This window comes from Strix uralensis, chromosome 2, assembly GCF_047716275.1.
Source record: "Strix uralensis isolate ZFMK-TIS-50842 chromosome 2, bStrUra1, whole genome shotgun sequence".
Lineage (NCBI taxonomy): Eukaryota > Metazoa > Chordata > Aves > Strigiformes > Strigidae > Strix > Strix uralensis.
This window is the reverse complement of record NC_133973.1, coordinates 108,182,921-108,202,013: the sequence shown is the minus strand read 5'-3', so window position 1 is coordinate 108,202,013 and position 19,093 is coordinate 108,182,921. Positions and strand designations below refer to the sequence as shown.

General features: G+C 36.6%; 1 protein-coding gene across 3 annotated transcripts in view; it reads left to right on the top strand.

The window, feature by feature from the left end:
• INTS6 (integrator complex subunit 6) overlaps positions 1-19,093 on the top strand; it is a 45,941-nt gene that overhangs the window by 13,724 nt on the left and 13,124 nt on the right. For all 3 annotated transcript variants that reach the window (XM_074859738.1, XM_074859737.1, XM_074859736.1), the window contains 4 exons: positions 6,806-6,895; positions 14,910-15,093; positions 15,971-16,096; positions 16,961-17,115. In XM_074859738.1, coding sequence (XP_074715839.1) covers positions 6,806-6,895; positions 14,910-15,093; positions 15,971-16,096; positions 16,961-17,115 — 555 coding nt within the window. The remainder of the gene's footprint in view (positions 1-6,805; positions 6,896-14,909; positions 15,094-15,970; positions 16,097-16,960; positions 17,116-19,093) is intronic.

Here is a 19,093-nt window from a genome sequence, read left to right as displayed (position 1 = left end):
CCTGAACCCTGTCTTTGCAGGTGAGGTAGTATTCCCAGCTGTCTAGCATGAAGGGCAGGTAGAACAATGTCCTGTTCTGGGTACTGCAGGGAGAGCTAAAAGGTTTCAGTGTTATGACAGAGTTTGTAGTGTGGATGTTCATGGACTAGAGTTAATAGTAAGAACCCCCATGCTGTCCTGCAGCCCTTTCAGAAAAACACAAGAGCATTTCTTCTTGGTATTCCTGGAATAGTGTGTTTCATTAGGTTGTTTCATAAGATTCTAATCTGTGACTGATCTGCTATCTATCTTTGCCATTAATCAGGCATCAAGGGAGATTTCTGCTTTATATTAAAATTTCTTTTATGACTTGAAAACTTCATAACAGACTTCAGAACACACATATCCTGTGTAAACGTCAAACTGGTTAGTGTAGCTTTCATTGAACTTTTCTGAGGCTTCTGAACGTGATCTTGAAATACATCTGCTGTACAAATATCCAATCATCTACTAGTAAGACAGAATTGCTACCACTGGAAAACTGAATTCTCTATTGAATAATCAACGGCATCAAGGGAATATATCAAAATCTTATGGACAGCAAACCAGAGATGAGTTAGCAACTTTGTGCATGAAGCCTGGTTTGTCAGAGATCTTAATCCTGTACAGAATTTCAGTAGGTTTTTCAGCTCTTACTCATTCAGGCTGAAATCACAGAAGTCTCTCTGACACTTAGGTGGTTCCCATTCATGGAGTCAGTTTCTGTTCGAAACCAGCCATAACAAATACATAAAAGCTGTTTTTATCATGCAGGTTCAGACACTTGGATAACACCATGATGCAGTTCAGAGATGCTGTAGCTTTCAGTCTGTCCAAAGAATCATGGAGCTTTTGTGGCATATCCTGTGAGAAGTCAGATTTATCAACGCAAATGTTCTGGTAGAACCTGACTGCCCTTCTTGCTCTTTACCCCCTCCTCAGGATATTCTTCCTTGTGTTCTGGCAGATCACAGAGTTTCATCATGTGTTTGTGTTAAGTATTAATTAGGTGATATGCAGCATAGCTTCATCTAGGAAAGCTTCCACGTAAAGACATTTTGCTGTTTATCAAGTAGTAGGAAAGAATTTACTAATCTACTGAAATAGAAAGCATATTCATTCCTGAGTACTATAGTGTGTACATATATGTGCGTGATTATGGTGCCTGTTTACATACATTTGAAAATGTAGTTTTTGTGAAGTTATACTGCCAATTGTGAATTCACTAAAATACTACTATGATGTCAGTGTATTCAACTATGTTTGTGACTCAGGAAACAATTGTGTGAATGCATAAAATACAATTGATTTTATAGGTCTTCCAACTATATTGATTGGTTCTGCAGGGATAGTAGAAAATAGTTAAAGTTGCTGAAAATGTGAGTGGGACAACTAAGTTGCACAAGATGCTACAGTTCTTATGTAGCTGACTATCAGAGCATAGAGCAGCTGTTAAATACCTCTGTGTACTTGACTGATAGTGTTCTGTCTTGAGCAGTGAAGGAGAGAGTCTCTAATAAATGTTAAATCAATGTTTTAGACATTTTGTGATTTTGCTAAAGTGTAACTGGAGATCCCAAAATACGGAAAGTAAGTGAAAACTATGATGGGTTTGGACCATCTGTTTTAGTTTGTTGAAATTCAAGCTCAGTGTTTTGGTATTTTAAAGCTGTTATCAGGTTTTTTTAAAAAATAGCTTTAAAGCTAATAATTTTGCTGTCATTCTGACTTTTAGATTTCATTTTAAACTATTGTTTTTGAACAATGGTTGCTCACAGAGTCTCATGAGCATTTATGAGAATCTTGACCTTTTAAATTCTAAAAAACCCGATTGCATTGAAAAAACTGATAGTGCACTTCTGTTCCTGGTCAGATGACTAAATTTACAGGTAGTTAGGGCTGATACTTCTGAAAATAAAAAGGCTCAGCTGAGATAATATAATGTATGATGGATGTGCAATACAACTTATGTTAAATGTTGTGATTTACTGAAATGAGCACGTACATTTTAGACATTTGATCATGATCTGAAATTTTTTTCCAGTGATTAGTAATGTGTTCTGTTAAAAATATGCACTTTATTTCAGTTTACATTTATTTTCAACTTCTAGCCTTTCTTGGGCATGAAGCTTTTGTACTACTAAATACTTATTTCTTTTTATAGTAGTTTCTTGTTGAATATGTCTTTTTTAGTCTCTGACTTGGCATTTTTTGGTCATGTTTCTACCTCAGCTATTTCTTAAGTTTTTCAACACTTCTGACTCTGAAAGTAATATTTAAATGTGTGCATTGAGATAACAGTAGTCTTAATTTTCTCTTACTACATGTATAATATTGTACACTCGCACATCTAAAGGTCACAGTAGCTCTTGAATTGCTTTACCTGTACACTTCGAAGAAAAAAAAAATCCATGAATTAGTCATGTTGAGAATCGTTGCTAAACTTACCTACGAAAGTGAATCCTTAGTTTTGAGAGTCTTAACCAGACTATAATGTGTCTTGGTAATTTGATACAGTTCTGGCTCTGAGGCTCCCTTGGAGAGCATCAGGCAAGCTCAGTGGTGCTCACAGCTCTGGATTTGTTTTGTATTATCTGAGCACAGAACTACTTCAGCTGGAGACTGAAGAAATGGCAACCAATGCAACTGAGTTGCTTTGTGATTTGGAACAAGTAGTCGTGAAGCTGTCCAGTTGTTCAAAAGAATGTGTTCTGTAACAGATAAATTTTTAAGTTTTAAGGCTTTGAATCTCCAGCTTGTTTCTTTTTAGCCTAGCAAGCTTGCAAGATTGCCCTGGTATTGATGCTGATTTTTAAATAGCTTTCTTTTTAAAAGAGGTGTGTAGGCTTTTTTCGTCCTCTTGGTGCGCACATCTGTCCTTGAAAATGCAGATTGTGGGTGAATGAAAAAACCCTCTTGTACCACATTACAGTACTTGGTGGTTGAACAGGATGATCAGCCATTAAAACCTTAGGTGCTTCTTCCTTAGTAATTTTTTCACCACTGCTAGGAACCTTCAGAGGGAAAGGGGTATTATTGAAAAGAATTTGCAGTCAGATTACTGTAGCAGCTCTTTAGACTGAAAAGGATACCAAATGAGCCAATTTGTCTACATGAGCAATTAGCAGAAGTCTCCGTGGGAGCTAGTTGCCACTGAATTTTCAGCTGGAAAAATAAGTAATATTTAGTTTTTCCAAAATACTTGTTTATAAGCAAATCTATTTAAAAACAAGAATTTAAAATAAAGCTTGAAAATACTTTTCAGTTTACTGTAGCCTGAGTTTCAATTTATGTTGCTTGAGTAGTAAATTGGGACTCAAAAGTGCCACAGTTTAAATATAGCAGTTGAGTTTCTAGACTTTAAAATGTTTATCCACTATTAGTGGTTATAATCTGTCTGAAAACAGATAATACAAGAACAGAAGTATCTTTGTATGCTTGTTAGAATAGACCTAAATAATGCTAGCTTAAATTATGAGTGATGCCCTTATGTTTCCCGATGTATTGGTACTGAGGCCAAGTTGATCTTTACCCTGCTTTAAGAACACAGGGTTTAACACTTGATCTATCTTTCACTTTCCTGTGTGGGAATGTAAAATGATACTAAAATTAGTTGCTGGATTATTTTTGCTTTTGAAATGAGCAAAACCTCGTGGTGATAGTTAGTTGTCAGAGTAAGTTGTAAGCAGGCTTACTGTCTACACCTTGGTATGCTGAGCTGATTTCCAGTGCATTTCAGCATACCTGTAAGCTGCTGAAGAGCTGGTAATGTATGCTCTGTCACTCACTGTTTCACTGCCTAACTAAAATAATTGGGCTGTGCTAAATTGATTTCCTATACATTCAGTCAATGGTGTTGCTATGTATTTTTGAAGAACATGGTATTTTTAAGATGTGAAAATTCACAGTGTTTTATTTTAATAGTATATTTCTAAAGGAAGAGCAATAGAAAATAATTTGATTATCATAGAATTAGATTCATTAGATTAAATTAAAGTTCTAAAACAGGACTTGACAAAACTGCTGCAGTTAAAATTGGTAAGTGTAAGTCTTCTGGAATTTCATTTTGCCAAATTTGCTGCATCTCTGAGTTTTGAGAGCTTATATAAATATGAGTTTTTTGTTTGGCTTTTTTAACAGGAATACCTGACTTAGTACTGGTTTTGTATGCCTTCATACAGCTACAGTGAGGATTGAGGTCAGAAGAGTCAGTGGTGTTTAAGAATTAATGGCATAGAAATTTTTAGTCAAAAATAGTAAACCTCAATGATAGACATTTTATCTGAAATTCTTCCTTGATATATTCTGTTTATGCTCCTTTAGGTGGAATGTAGATACTTATGTTTCTAAACTGCATGGAACTGTGAACCTAAATGCAGCTAAGTGAACTCAGCTCTGTTCACTTCTCTTAACTCAGTGGTGAATTGTGTACTCTGTAACTTGATTTCATAAATTCTTTCTAGAAAGGATAATATTTATAGCTGTGTTGATGAGTTGATGAACTCAGGATTACTGTGTTTTCATATTTATCTAGTGAAGAAGAGATTTCGAGGGGAAAACTTCCCTTTATTACTTAAACAGGTGTGAAGTATTCTGCAACAGTGCAGTGCTAGTTACCACAGTTATCCTGTAGATGATACATGTGGAAATGCGAGTTTCTTTGGTTTTGGGGTCAGAGATTCTCAAATCAGTTGTTACTCTGGCTACAAATGAATGTAGTTCTTGTTCTGGTAAAAAGAAATTCTTGCTTTTGTAAATATGTTGTTATATGAGTAGATAGTTAGTAGGTGATGATCCACTGTACAGGTAAAATACTTGTGAAATTATAAAAGACTGAAGATGAAGTAATTTCTCCCTCAGACATTTGGGGGCGGGGGGGCTCAAGCTTAGAATCTCTTGTTTCCTTCCTTATAATTTCATAATAATTCTGAGCCCAAAGTGTTTTCATTTAAGGCTTAAATTTTAGAGGGTTAAAATTGAGAAAGATTATAGTTGAGGTACACAAAAGTGTTTCAGATAATGAGAATATCTGGATAATAGGGGTTGTCAGTGACTGAATTTTTAATACTTATATTTCAAATATAAGTATTTGAATAATATCTGGACCAGAATACTGACCTAAAGAACATTGCTTATGACATTCTAAATCTAAAATCTTGTTATTTTTATCTATTGTCAGTTTATTTTTTCAATAAATATTAGCATTAGGATTAAAGTACTTTTATGTTCAGTATTCATGAGAGTAATAATTCTTTTCCTCTAATAAGAAACCCTGCTTTCAGTATTATTTCAGTGCAACATAATTAGCTTCCAACTGATGTTTTGCAGTTGTGGTTAACTGTTAGTTGGCAAAATAACATACCATAACTGTTCTTCAGAATTAAATACAGCTAAATATTCCTAGGAAATTATTTTAATTAAAATTGAGTGTATTTTGAGAGTCCTTAAATTCTTTTGAGTAATTGTTTAAATTGGATTATGAACTAGTTTACTTTTCATGGGAGAGATTGATCTTCACTGTTTTATTTTTGCATATTTTTTTGTCTGTAGTAACGGTATGCTATTTTATAAGAAAATTCTAGAATTTTCACTAAGGTTTGAGAAAATATTGAGTAAATATCTTTTAAAATTTTGTTGGTATATAGTAAATTGATCACTGTAAATGTGGTGTTGCCACTTCAAACTGGACACCCTTCACCAAATATATTTCAAATTGTTAGGTGCTATTTGTGTTCTAAGCACACAATCAGTAGGTGATCCTGTATATGAAATGGGTTCTAAAAAAATGAATTTAAAAGGTCTTTTTCTTAGAACCTATTAGTTCTCTCTCCATATTTTTAGAGTAATTTGTAAGAATTCATGAGATAGTTTGTCTTTATAAGCAGAACTAGGCTGTAGGTCTAGTTGTATTTTTCTTGTTTTCTGAAGAAGAAAAATTGGTCCTCAAGTTTGGCAATAGGAGAGTAGGACAAACAAAATCTTGTGATGACTTTTATCCAGTACATCTTTAACCCTAGCTAGAGTGGAATGTGCTACCTGGGCTTGGAGTTGACATGCGCATGGATCACTTCGGGATCCTCCTTTTCCTACTGCTGGTATGCTAGGAGACTTCTGTCCCTCCTGAAAAAGAAGTGCCAATAGCAAACCAAGTTGGTTTTGTTACAGCTAAGCTAGTTGAATGTCTTTGTAGGATCATAGAATGTCTTGCGTTGTGTATGTTTCTGTCTTAGAAAAACTTTCTATATGAATTATTTTATTTTTCAAATATTTGTGAAGTAAGTTTTGTGTGCATGGTTGAACCACTTTGATACTATTCATGCCAGAGTTTTCCTTAATACATAGAGTGTTAGTTCTTAACCTGGAGATCATGATCACAAGGTGCTATGCAAATGCTTTAGTTTGTCACACAGTAATTAAATAATGCATAGAATCAACCCTGGAGTAGGGGGAATTGGAAGTATCTCTGGTTTGAAGAGACAGTTGCTCCTCTAAACAGCTGCTAGTTTGTCAGAATACTGCAGTACACATTGTTCTTGAAGTCCTGTGTTAACCATTTTTGCCATGTTTTTGTATGCATTTATTGAATACAGATATATTGTGTCTAGCTTTACATGGCCTAACTGCAAAAAGACTTGGAAACACATAGCATTGTACTATATAGTACATGAGAAGAAATACCTCAGGCCTCATTGTTTTGTCAGTGGGTATCAGTGGCCACTTAATGACTGAACAGAAGCATATGAATTTGTTACAGCATTTTAAATGAAATAGTTTTTTTTTTCCTTAGGGACGAAACCCCTTTTTTCTGGAGCCAGCAATAATTATAACAGTTACTGATGGAAGTAAACTAACTACTACCAGTGGGATACAGGAAGAGGTAAGATCTGACCTCTGTTTACAATGATATGTACTTAATGTTGTGCTAGAATACTTTTTACAGTAGGAGCATAAATGATGACTCAAAAGTATGCTCATTAATAGCTTAAATGTGCGAGTGTTTTCCTTTTAATTTGAGGTAATTTTATGCAATAGTACTGCAAAAATCTGAATAGCCTTTTTTCCTCATATGTGACAGAAGCATGTAGTACAACTGTTGGCCTGTTTAGCAGATTCAGTTTGCTATTTCTATCCAGGGAGTTCATGGTTTTTCAAATATGTTAGCAGAAATTGATTTTTGTAAAGTGTGTATGTGTTTAACTGGTCTAGATATAAGTTCTTTATGTATAGATCCAAATTAACATAGTGATTTCTCAAAGGTTGTGGCCACTAGGGAGTATGTGAAATATGTACTTCTTTCACACTGGGCTCTTAAAGTGATTTATAATCAAATCAGTAGTGTCCCTATAATCAAAGTTAAGAGCTGAAGAAATGTATTTCAAATTAAATCTGTAGAGCAGTTTCAAACATCAGATCTTAATATACTGGAGTACCTGCTCAGACATCTGGCGAACTCAGAGCTGTAGCAAATGCAGAGGCACTGAACTATTTTAACTTACTGTCCATTTTGAATTCTTTCCTTAAAAAAAAATGGAAGAGATCACTAGGAATAGGGTTGGTCTGACCAGCTGAGTGCCCTTTCCATGCAGTAGTAAAAACAACCAACAACAATATCCATAAGTTCATTCCCATTTCAGGGAAAAGGTTAATATCCAAAGGTCTGCCCTAAAGATTAAGGGGAGGATTCAGACTTTTCCATGTGGTACACCACATTTGACTATACAGATTAATTTATTATACATCACTGTTCATTAGTTACCCGAATTTCTCCTAATACTCTATTACTATATCACATTCTTACAACACTTAGAGAAGTTGTTTGTATGGAAAGTCATATTTGAGTGTTTTTGTAATGTATCAGAGGAAGAAAGTTGAATGACCTGATAATTCTATGTGGACTACTAACAAATAACCATAGCCAGTAACTGAAAGGGAATGCCTGGATCCATGATACTAAGTAGGCTGTCTGTATAAAACCTCACTTTCATCATATTTTTTTTACCCAATAAACTATTTCCAGCTTAATCCAGTAATTGATTGGGTGTGATCCAAAAATACTAAGAGAATAGAAGCCTCATAGTGATTGTCAGTGGTCAAGTGTAAATTAAACAGAGGGTAGCATGACACTTCTAGAGCCTTCTACAACATTTAGTACTGTTAGCAGCAGAATACTGTTCTGTTTTTTTAAGAGCTAATTGAGTAATCACTTAGCTGTGTAAGTCCTTTCTTGAGAAGGACTTCTCTACTGTCAGATGACTAACTTGTAAAATCTGACATTGATATCCTGGAGTGAAGGACACCAAGATGCTCAGGGGTTGAAGCAAATGTCGTCTGGGTAGAGGCTGAGAACTGTGTTTGTTCATCCTTTAGAAGAGAAGTCTGGGGATGTGGGGGGTATCTTACCACCATCTGCAACAACTTAATGGGGGAGGGAGCCCAACTTTTCTTGAAGGTGCACAGGGCTGAGGTGAGAGGCAACAGCTGCAAATTGTACCTTGGGAAATTCTGATTGGATATCAAGAAAAATTTTAACTGTGTGGGTGATTGAACACTGGCATAGGTTGTCCAATGGTAGTGAGAACTCAGTTATTGGAAATGCTCAAAACTGGGTTGGACAAGGCCCTGAGCAGTCAGAAGGCTCTGGACTGTATAACCTTCATGTGTCCCTTCTATAGTGTACACAGTTCTGTGATTTTTACGTTACATTTCCTTTCATCTTGTTAATTTATCCAAAATGATTTAAGTAAGAAAGCGCTATTGGCTGTCATGAGCTCTTATTAACAAGAGTCAGAATTTTTTTTATAGCCAGCAAGTTTTTTGTGTTCCTTTTCCTTCAATTGTGGGTACAACTTTTTCACCTTTAGTCTTCACAAGAAGACATTTTCTTACAGTCAGGCAACCATTTGGTCACGCATTCACATCTTTAAATTGTTGTAACTTATGTTGAGAAAATGGGTTTTCTGGTGGCTGCTTCAATCTACTAAATTTAGACTTGGCTCATGAGCAGTGCTGGCTGATAAGTGTGTGCTACACCCAGAGTTTTAGTGTCATGATCATGTCATTGGGCCAACTTTGACACCTACATGATTTGACGATTGTTAAACTAAGTTCTAGAGATGCAGAATCTGCTCTACTAATGATAGTGAACTAATGATTTCTTGGTAAATGAGCAAATTTAAATGCATTGTCTTTTGGAAGAAGTGAAAGTGACCACAGCTCTTACTTCCTGCAAGACAAAATGCAAGTTTCTTAGAGTGGTCTTCCACATGTATTTACAGGGTATATATTTCATACCCAGCAGTGTGATTTCCGCACCCCCCCCCTCTTTTGCCATAGCTGTACTGGTAGGAACATCCTTAGTGCTATCAAAGAGCAGGGGAACAAAACATCCAAGGGTGCTTCTGTCTTTCAGGGATGATCTTTTGCTTTTGTCAATGTGTGTCCTATTGAGGAGAATTTTTCTTAGTGCAGCTTGAGCGTCCTTTACAGTTACCTCTCAAGTTGGACATATAGAAATGAAGCAGAATTAATACAGTAACACCACCCAGGAGATACGGAAGTCCGTTGTTGCTCTTCTGTTCAATAACAAAGCTTTTCTGTCACTTTCAAATGTCTCTTCTGTTCTTTGGTTTTGACTTTGGAGAGGCTTTTCAGAGTTTGTATTGGAAGTGATCATATCCCACTGGCTATGACAACAGTGTTTTTACTTACCATGTAAAGTTCTTATGGACTAAGGCAGTACATTTTTAGTTCTTTTAAAACTTATGTACAAGAGATCCGACAGAACGTTGTTTTTGGAAAGCCTGTGAAGCCAGCATGGAACCTGGAGGCAAGTTTTCTCAAAGCTTTGTCATTCAGATGAACATTTGCATTCTTACCAATGAAATCAGCTTTATCACTATGGGAACACTGTCATTTGCCCTAGTGTGAAGCAGTCGAGCTTAAAACCTGTTTCAGAACTCTTGCTGAATTCTTCAGATGTCTCGTTTCTTTGTGGAATTTAATAGGGTTTTGCAGATAAAGAGCCTTACCCATTCAGCACTACTTTGTCTCTGACGGATGTGGTTCCTCAGACTGAAGACAGAAATGACACAGTCTATGAAGTTTCCATCTCCACCAGCACAAGTTAGTGGGATTTTCAGCCCTGTCCCTTTTGGCACTGACTTTTAATGCACCAGTGCTGATGTACTGAAGAGTGCCAGTGTCAGTTCTACGTTCAGCATGGCATGTTGACCAGATTCTTCCCTGGATTCACTTGTCCCAGACATAACTTGAGGAAGGGATGGGATCATACTGTTGGAATACCATCATTAATCATTGGTCTCATGCTATGGATTCCTCTTGGAGTGGCTTTCACTTCTGGCCTGATCCTTCAAATTTGGTCTTAGCCCTTTCCTGATATTTCCTTTAACAAGTGTTTAATTGCTTGAGGGAATTTATCTTATTCCTTTTTATATTATGAAATAGAATGTCATACTTCTTCAATTTTGCAGCTGCTGAGCTATGTTCCCTTGTCTTCCTTCTACATACCCTCTGTTTTAAGAGGAAGCATCAAACTCCTGTTTGCAAGACTGAAACTGGGTTATTGACCTATTGATACATTCTGATGAATGATTATGCAAATAAAAAGCATGAGCAATGCTGCTTGACTTCTGTATGTTGCCATTCTTCTGATTTTTCCAGTTGTGAGAGACTCTTACAGGAGGAATCAGTGATTTTCTTGACTTGTTATCCCAGAATTGTGTGGCATTGTCACATTGATCCTTCCAAGGCTTGGTCGTCTTTCATCCCTGCTGTAATAACTGTAACAAGTAGCAGGGTCCTGCTTACTTTCAAGACCAGTCAGGAACTGTAAATGGTCCATAATATTTTTAATCATAGTTCCTCCAGCTAAAAATCTTTATTTCTAAAGAAATTCTTCAAGAAGTATGTGACACATCTCATTAGGTGTATGTTCCCGTCCTTCCTCATCCACGTTATTCCTGTTGGCAGCAGCTGTCAGGATCACAGCATTTGGCACTGAGCCCCAGAGCTCTTGGTGTGTGAATTCTGTGTAACTGTCAGCTCAGTGTGCTGATAGTTCATGGTTAACGCTAGCATCAGAAGGGCCAAGTATATCATGCTGTTGACAGGGTGTATCCGTTGACCTGGTGTCTCTCTGTGGTCTTAAGTTATTTCCTATGGAAGAACAATTTGTGGCTTTCTATCTCTGTGTTATAACTGCATACAATTGGATGGAAAAAGAGAGGAAAACATAATGCTACTGTTAACTCCACTTGGAGTTTCTTGGTCTACCAAGGGCTAGTTTTCTCAGCTGGGTTTGATTCTTGTTGCCTGTCCTTAGTCCTTCAGTCCTCTGAGGATGAAATGATGTATTTGCTTGGAATGTTAGATGTGTCTTATCTTCTTATGGATACCAGAAAAACCTGCAAGGAAGATTACTTGCAGATTATTGTTTTTAAAAGATTTTTCTAGATAGAGAAAGAGAGAGAAGTTTACTGTCTCTTTATGGATATTTTTGAGTGCCTAATCAAAGGTAACAACCTTTTATGAGATTTCCCAAGATGGAACTGCCTGTAATTACCTGGGTTCTAAAGCTTAAGCAGTGCTAGTGCTGCCCATTGTAACGTATGAGCCTGTACATGCAGTCATTGCCAGCAGAGCATTGCTTTCACCAACTACAGTGCCATTGCAGAGTTCTCTAATGCTTACTTAGCTTTTTATTCAACCTAGGGTCTCTAGGATCCTCTGATGTTTTTTGAGGATTTCAGACTCTGCTGCTTCTTATGATTGCATAAATGTGTGTAGAAAGAAGGACTCCAAATAAACAAAAGACCTGCTTATCAATAACAGGGTTCTTTAAGATCTCGTCAGTAAAAGGTTGTCCTCCAACCCGTCTCGGTTCTTGAACATTTTAGTGGATTTAAGGACAGGGAAGAGGGGCATAAGGCACACACTGCTACCTTATTGTGGCATTATGGCATTTAGGAATGGTAGGGTTTGTGTGTGCTCCTACAAACTAGTGTTGAGACAAAACAGCTGGTTTTTAGTACTAAGCTGGGAGGACACTTGTGTGTGATTATATACAGACAACATGTTGAAGACCATTAGTAAATACCCTCACTTTAAATCGTTCCGTCTATCATTTTCTCAACAACCAGTATGAAGGACAAAGGAAAAGATGTGTATGCCTTCATATTGAAATATGTGTGGGGAAAGAGAAATGAAAAGCAAGATGTACATTTCTAGGCTCATCTTATTTTCTGCTAGGTATGCAGTTGCTATGGTAATACAATACCAGTTTAAAAAAAAAAGTAACTGGAGGTGAGAAGACCAAGTTACTAATGTCTGTGGAGAATGAGGCCTGGTTTGAATCTATAAATTCTCTGGTAACATGGATGTTAAATTTAACTGGAATGAAACTGTGGGAAAGAAAGTGAAGACATTTGATTTGATGCTGATAGCTTTGCATGTCATCTTACAGTTTGAAAATTTTTCTGATAGTAATATGTACATAATGCAATATCCTACTCCTAGGTACTGTTTGGTTTTGGGGTTCTCTCAATATAATCAGCTGAGCCAAAGAAAGGTTTTGTAGTTTGAGATAAACTGAGCTCAGGACAGTGTCGGTGAGGGGTCCAATGGGATACTTATATATATTTTTTAATATATTTATTTATATATGTGAAGAACATTGCTGTAGGTCTGTACTGCAGATGAAATGTACTCTTCAGAGCTAGTAAATCTTCTGTTCAGTCAGATCGAAGTAGGAAAGTGTGGTCAATGGTGTTCCTTAATAATAGCTCCAAGTGAAGATGGTGTAGTGGTTGCAGCAGAGTCCTCTTACAGTCAAGGTTCTAGGCTGTTTACTAAGAATGCGGCTATTCTTTTAACTGCGTTTCCTTTGCCAGGCAGGCATTGCTGGCCCTTTGTGTGAAAAGGGGAAAGACATGCATGTGAATCAGTAATAAACCAGGTACATAGCTGAGTGTCCTTTGACCAATCTCACGTGAAACGTTTTTGGAAAATAGTGCTCTTACATGTGCTCTCTGCTTGCATCAGCAAAAGCAGAAATTTGGGGGGAAGCATCAGATCCACTAAAAAGTCCAAAGTGTTCTGATTCTTGCGTACGTGTTATGAATATGGGTTTGTCAGGTTTGTTCCTGGTTTTGAAATTGTATCAATAAATTGATTATGCTCCAAACATGTAGACATGTATTTTTTCCAGTATGAGATGCTTGCCATTATGTAAATGAAGTAGCTGAGGTTTCCAGTTTGGAAATTAGGTTTAATGCTTTCAAGTTAATCTCTTAAAAATAAGCAAACAAGAAAACTCTTTCAGCGGCTTGTTGCAGACTCCTTAACTACTGTGAACTAAAAATGAAGGCAGTGTGTAATGAATGTTTGTGTGGACTTGCATCAAATTTTGGAACAGACTAGCAGTTTCCTTTGCGAACACCGAGTTGAGATTGAGAATTGGGATTTTTTTGAATGTTGCATGAGAAGGAAAGTGTTTGAAGAAGTGTTGAGTTTGCTTCAGCTTCTCAGCTTAACCCTTGTATTTGGCTAGGTAATGGAATTGTTTGCACCACTTCAGTCATTGCTTTGGGGATTTTTTTTCCCCTTTGTGGCTGCAGAACTCCAGGTGAAATGAGAATTTTGCTTGTATTGGTATCAGTGGTATCAGCCAAGGATCTATCAAATTTTTCTGAAACTTGTAATTACTTGTTATAAGTCTAGTCTATCTGTTCAGGGCTCCTGTGGTTGAATGTTTTAATAAGCTTTCTTTTTCCCACTAATCTGTGTGAGATATCTGGATGCAAAAAGAGAGGCTAGAGTCTTCTGAATGGGTTGTGCATCCCTTAGAAGATAATGCATTGTTGTGTTTTTTTTTTCTTGTTTCAGTTAACTAGTTATAAAACTGCCAGCAACTCTGGGAAATTTAGATGTTCTGTTAGTCTCTCTGGCTGTTGCTGTTCGTGGTTAATAAATAATATCCTGACCATTTCTGTATCTGTAGTGCAGCATGTTTGAAGTCTGAAACTTGAATATCTTTACTGTCTCTTCTGGGAATTAAAGTGAAAAGAAATGCTCTCATGTATTGTATGTCCCTGGATGGTATCTTCAATATTTTGTACTAAAACTTTTGTGTAGTTCTTCCCAGACAGAGGCAACACAATGGCACATGGCAAGCAATTCTTCCTTACATGAGTAGCTGTGGCTACTGTTATCTATTACCTAAAAGTGAGAACTCATTTTGCATTTCAGTGTTGATTTTAATCTTAATCTCTGCTTTTCACTTAAAGCACAGGCATGAGTCTTGTTGTGGGATATACTCCAGTTATATAAAATCTCTGCTGTCTCATTCTGTAACTACCACACTTGTTGAAACTGAGTTATTTGGAAGAGACGATCCTAGCAGCTAGATTTTTTTTAACAACTCTACCCAAGTTATATTTCTTCTGCAGGAGTTTTAGATTAACCTTACCTTTTCATGAGGTTGTGCCTTTTATCTTGAAGAATCAAGGAAAAGACTGAGCTGAGAAGGAGCCTGTTCTGCAGAAAATTGTTTAAACAAAGGAATGCTGCAGTAAAGCAGTTCTTGCTGCCAAAATTCTAAAGAAAATATTTTATTGATTCTGAAGTTTAGATCAATTTTAACAAGTGGTTGTACTCACTTGATTAGTAACTCTCAACTTCGTGCATCGTGTGGCCTTGAAATATTTTGAAGGGTTGATTAAATGGTGGGTGTCTTGCTTGTAATGAATCAAATTATAAATATCTGTGGAGAGGTTATAAGTGTGTTTATGTAGAGTGAATTACCATAACTATGTAACCTGAAATTGTTTTTTTTGTTCAATGCAGTATAGTCACAGATTTAAATTCCTTTTCAGCTTCATTTACCTCTCAATTCCCCTCTACCTGGAAGTGAGTTGACTAAGGAACCCTTTCGATGGGATCAAAGGTTATTTGCTTTGGTTCTCCGTTTGCCTGGTGTTACAGCACCAGAATCAGAGCAGATGACAGGGGTACCGGTGGATGACTCCGCAATCACACCTATGTGTGAAGTCACAGGAGGTGAGTGCCCTGGTTTCCTTTGACAGGTCTTTTAAAAATGAAAATGAATGCAATTTATCTCTACTAATCATGTATATGTGGTGGAATAAGTATTTCTAAGTTCTTACGTTACTTGTAAAAACTCAGAACTCTGATATAATAAAACTAAAGACACTGCATTAAAGCTACAGACAATTTGATGTAACCTGTCTTGGAAGAGCGTGAATCTACTTTAGCAGTTTTTTAGAACAGAAAACTAACTTTTTTCTAATGCACATTGGTATCACAATTAGAAATTGTAAGAATTGAGTCTGTTCTGCAGTACGATTTTGCTAAATTCCTGTCATACTCTGATCTAAAGAAGCCAAAAGCGAAGGAAATGGGTTGTGGTTTTCTTTAAATGAATTTATGCGATGCAGAATGCATAGTAATTTTGCAAAACTGATACTTTTCTCTCCATCATAACTCATGATCTTAATCTCTTAGAATTTATATTCCAGATCAAAATCAGGCATTAATTTCATGATTTATAAAAGGATTTGATTCCACTGCTTTCTGACTGTAATGTAGGCTATACTAACAGTACTTTGAAATTCGTGGACAGTTAAGTGTTGGTGTCTGTCACAAGGGGGAGCCCATTTTCCATGAATGCAACCAAGAATTTGAGTTAAAGTGATTAAGGGGCTAAAACACAAGCATTTCCAGTGAGGTGCATGTAACACTGTCACTTCTTCACTAGGCTGCCTTGCTGCTTAAAGAGGGGGAGTGTTTGGTAGAAGCTTTAAATCAGTGATCCATACGTAAATCAATGCGTGTGGCAGGTGAACAGTATTGAATGATCAAGTTAAAATAAGGGCAGAAACACTGAACAGTCTTAACCTTGACTGTTTCGTTCTAGGTCGATCATACTGTGTGTGCTCTCCAAGAATGCTGAATCAGTGTCTTGAGTCATTGGTGCAAAAAGTGCAAAGTGGAGTGGTAATAAATTTTGAAAAAGCTGGACCGGATCCCTCACCAATTGATGGTACTTGAAATTTTTTACACTGTGATATCAAATGGCGGGGATGACTATCAATGTAATTCAGTGAACTTAATGTAATAGTTGCCAAAACAAAGGGAAAACTGTTGCAGTTTTAAAAGACATTATTACAAAAAGGACCTGCTACATCTGAAATTCTGTTGTACTTTTTCAAAATACTGGCTATAGCTGCTGGACACTGTGTAAAACCTCTACATTTGGCCATATTACTCAGGTAGTCTTAAATGCAGTGATTCACGTCAAGCATAGTTAAATGGGTTCATGAATTTTAAGCTGTAGTTTTCAACCAGCTAAAAATGTAAATAGCTTGATATAGTAATACTCTGGGTTTATACGGTTATCCTTTTTTGTTTAATGTAATAAAGTGGCTGTACTAAGAGTTAAAATAGCAAATGTGACTGTGCAGCCTTAACCTCATTCTAAATGGCTTAGCTAGGTCCCTCTTAGGATGTTACTGGGAAGTGTTTGTGAAATTTTTTCAATCCTGCTTTGCTGCAATAAAAAGTCCAGCAGTATTAGTCATGTGTATCAAATTTTTTTAATGCATGAAGATTTGAAGGTTATCTGGTAATAACAAAGGGAGGAGAAAGAAACTGATTATTATGATGGGCTTCAGAATTGGCTTTCTCAGCTCTGATCCTGTAAACATTCAATGCTTATTTGGTTTTTCATAGTTTCTGGGTTTTTGCAGAAATGCTTACTGACAACTATCTGCTATTCTTAGAAATAATATTAACTGCAGGAAGAGCTTCCCTGGGGGTATAGTTCTTAAACTCTTCACAGAAGTTGTTTAATACTCATTTTTAGTTTTAACAGTATTTTGACTCATAAAGCCTTTTTCTTCTGTAGATGGGCAGATGGATATATCTAGACCCTTTGGGCCCCAACCTTGGCACAGCTGTCACAAACTTATTTATGTCAGACCAAACCCTAAAACTGGGGTTCCTATAGGTCATTGGCCTGTTCCTGAATCCTTTTGGCCAGATCAAAATTCTCCAACGCTGGTACGTACTGAAGCTAGATAAAGCAAAGGGTTTGTGTGTGTGTGAATATTCCAGGATTTCCTATTCACTGATTTTTAAATCTTGCGATATCTACTTCATTGTAGCTACTGTAAAAGCAGTGTGAACCAAGAAGGAATGACCCATGTAAACCTGTGTTGCAGTTATCTCGGATAAATTACTGATGAGCAAATAATACTATGGGGGTTGCTTTTTAGTAACTTTGAAGCATTACGAAACTGCCTGCAACAGATTTATTTGTCGACCTGGTACGTGCAGGTGGTGTTTCTGTTTGAACTCTGCTAAAATATCAAGCCAGAAATAAAGTCACACTTTGATGATACACTATTAAATTCTATTGCCTCGCAGATGGTATTAATAGAAGATAGCATGATCTTCCCAATTATGAATCCTTGTGATAGTTCTTTCTTCATTCTAGCAGGTGAATGTAATTTCATGTGCTGTTGTTCAGTTTACTTGTACCTTCAATTTATCCTAAGTAGAGAAACTCACCTTGTTGTTTTAAATGCAACCTACAGAATTAATTTTATTTGTTCTTTTTCATAAAAAAATGTATGCCACTGCCTTTTGTTTGGTCTGAGAACTAATCATTAGTGTAGTATAATGTATTTTTGCTAATCTTTGAAAATCATTAAAGGAGAAATAATGCAGTTGTATAATTGTTCCCTACATTTCATGATTACTTTTTTAGAATTTTTGTGGGTTTTTTGATCTGAAACTAGTGTGCTGACTAGCAAACTTGCTGAGCCTTTCATAAATTTTATCTCCTTTAAAAAATGTATAAAGTCCTTTGAAATACAGGTTGTTGAGGAGTGATACAAGTATGAAATTTTAGTCATATTCACAGGTTTGATATTGCTGGCATCTGTGGCCACATTCATTGAAGGACGTGGATGCCCTTCTACAAAGCAAGCTAACATATATGAATAAAAGTAAATCTTCTATAGTCATTTAAAAAGCAAAATGTCATTGTGTACTGGATAGTAAAAAGCTGGTCTGTAGGAAAACTGTACTGTGTACTCCTTGTAATCACTATCAATGGCATGTTTGCCTCCATTCACTGTATGAAGTCAGTACAGTTTGCTACCGCAGATCTTGAGACTGCTAAAATAGATCTTGCCAAGTGTTGTTGAACTAAATCTGCTGAAAACGTGAGGTTGACTTACCCAAATGGCAAGAAGATGAGAAAAAAATTATTCTTCTCAGTTGTAGCATGTATAACTCTTATAACTGCATAAAGCATTGGATTATTGCATGTGCATCTAAATTCCTGTTGACATCAATTGAAATTCCACATTGAGCCTTCCTTATGCAATGTTGGGGAGCTCAGTTTGCTGATAGTGTTTCAAGACTTGTATTTTCTTACTGTTCTGAAAATATAGCGTTAAAACTTAGCATATGTTGTAACTCTTGTCTACTTAAGTCTGTAGTTAGATATCTTTCTTTTTCTCCCTGTTACCTGATCCACAGTAGAGTTGTCTCAAACAGTCCTACCCCAACAACTGTTTTGTGTACTGTAATGATACTATAAAGGCTTTCTTAAATGTATATGAAAGTCTGCTAATAATTATGTTGTCAGATCAATATGTAAATGGCCGCTCCCACTGTTCTGAGGTAAAAATAGTTCTGCTGTCCGGCCAAGGGTTATTGGACTTCTCAAGTCTTAGCATTCAACTTCTTTTGCAGCCTTTTTATTCCTAGTATAACTGCTTCATGGCTTGGGCAAAAACTCCACCACAACTCTTTATTGGAGGCATCTTCTTTGAAGAGAAATGCAGTTCCTTCAGTTGATTTGGCCTCCTGTTTTGTGTGCACTTGGACAGTACACCTTCCTCAGAGTGGAGACACTCAAGGCAAGACCAGCTCTGTGGGCAGATAACATTTGGGTGGCTCATCCTAAAAGGAAGAGGCTAGAGCTTATAGATGTAGAAAAATTACTTTCAGGTTGAGGTGGTAGGAA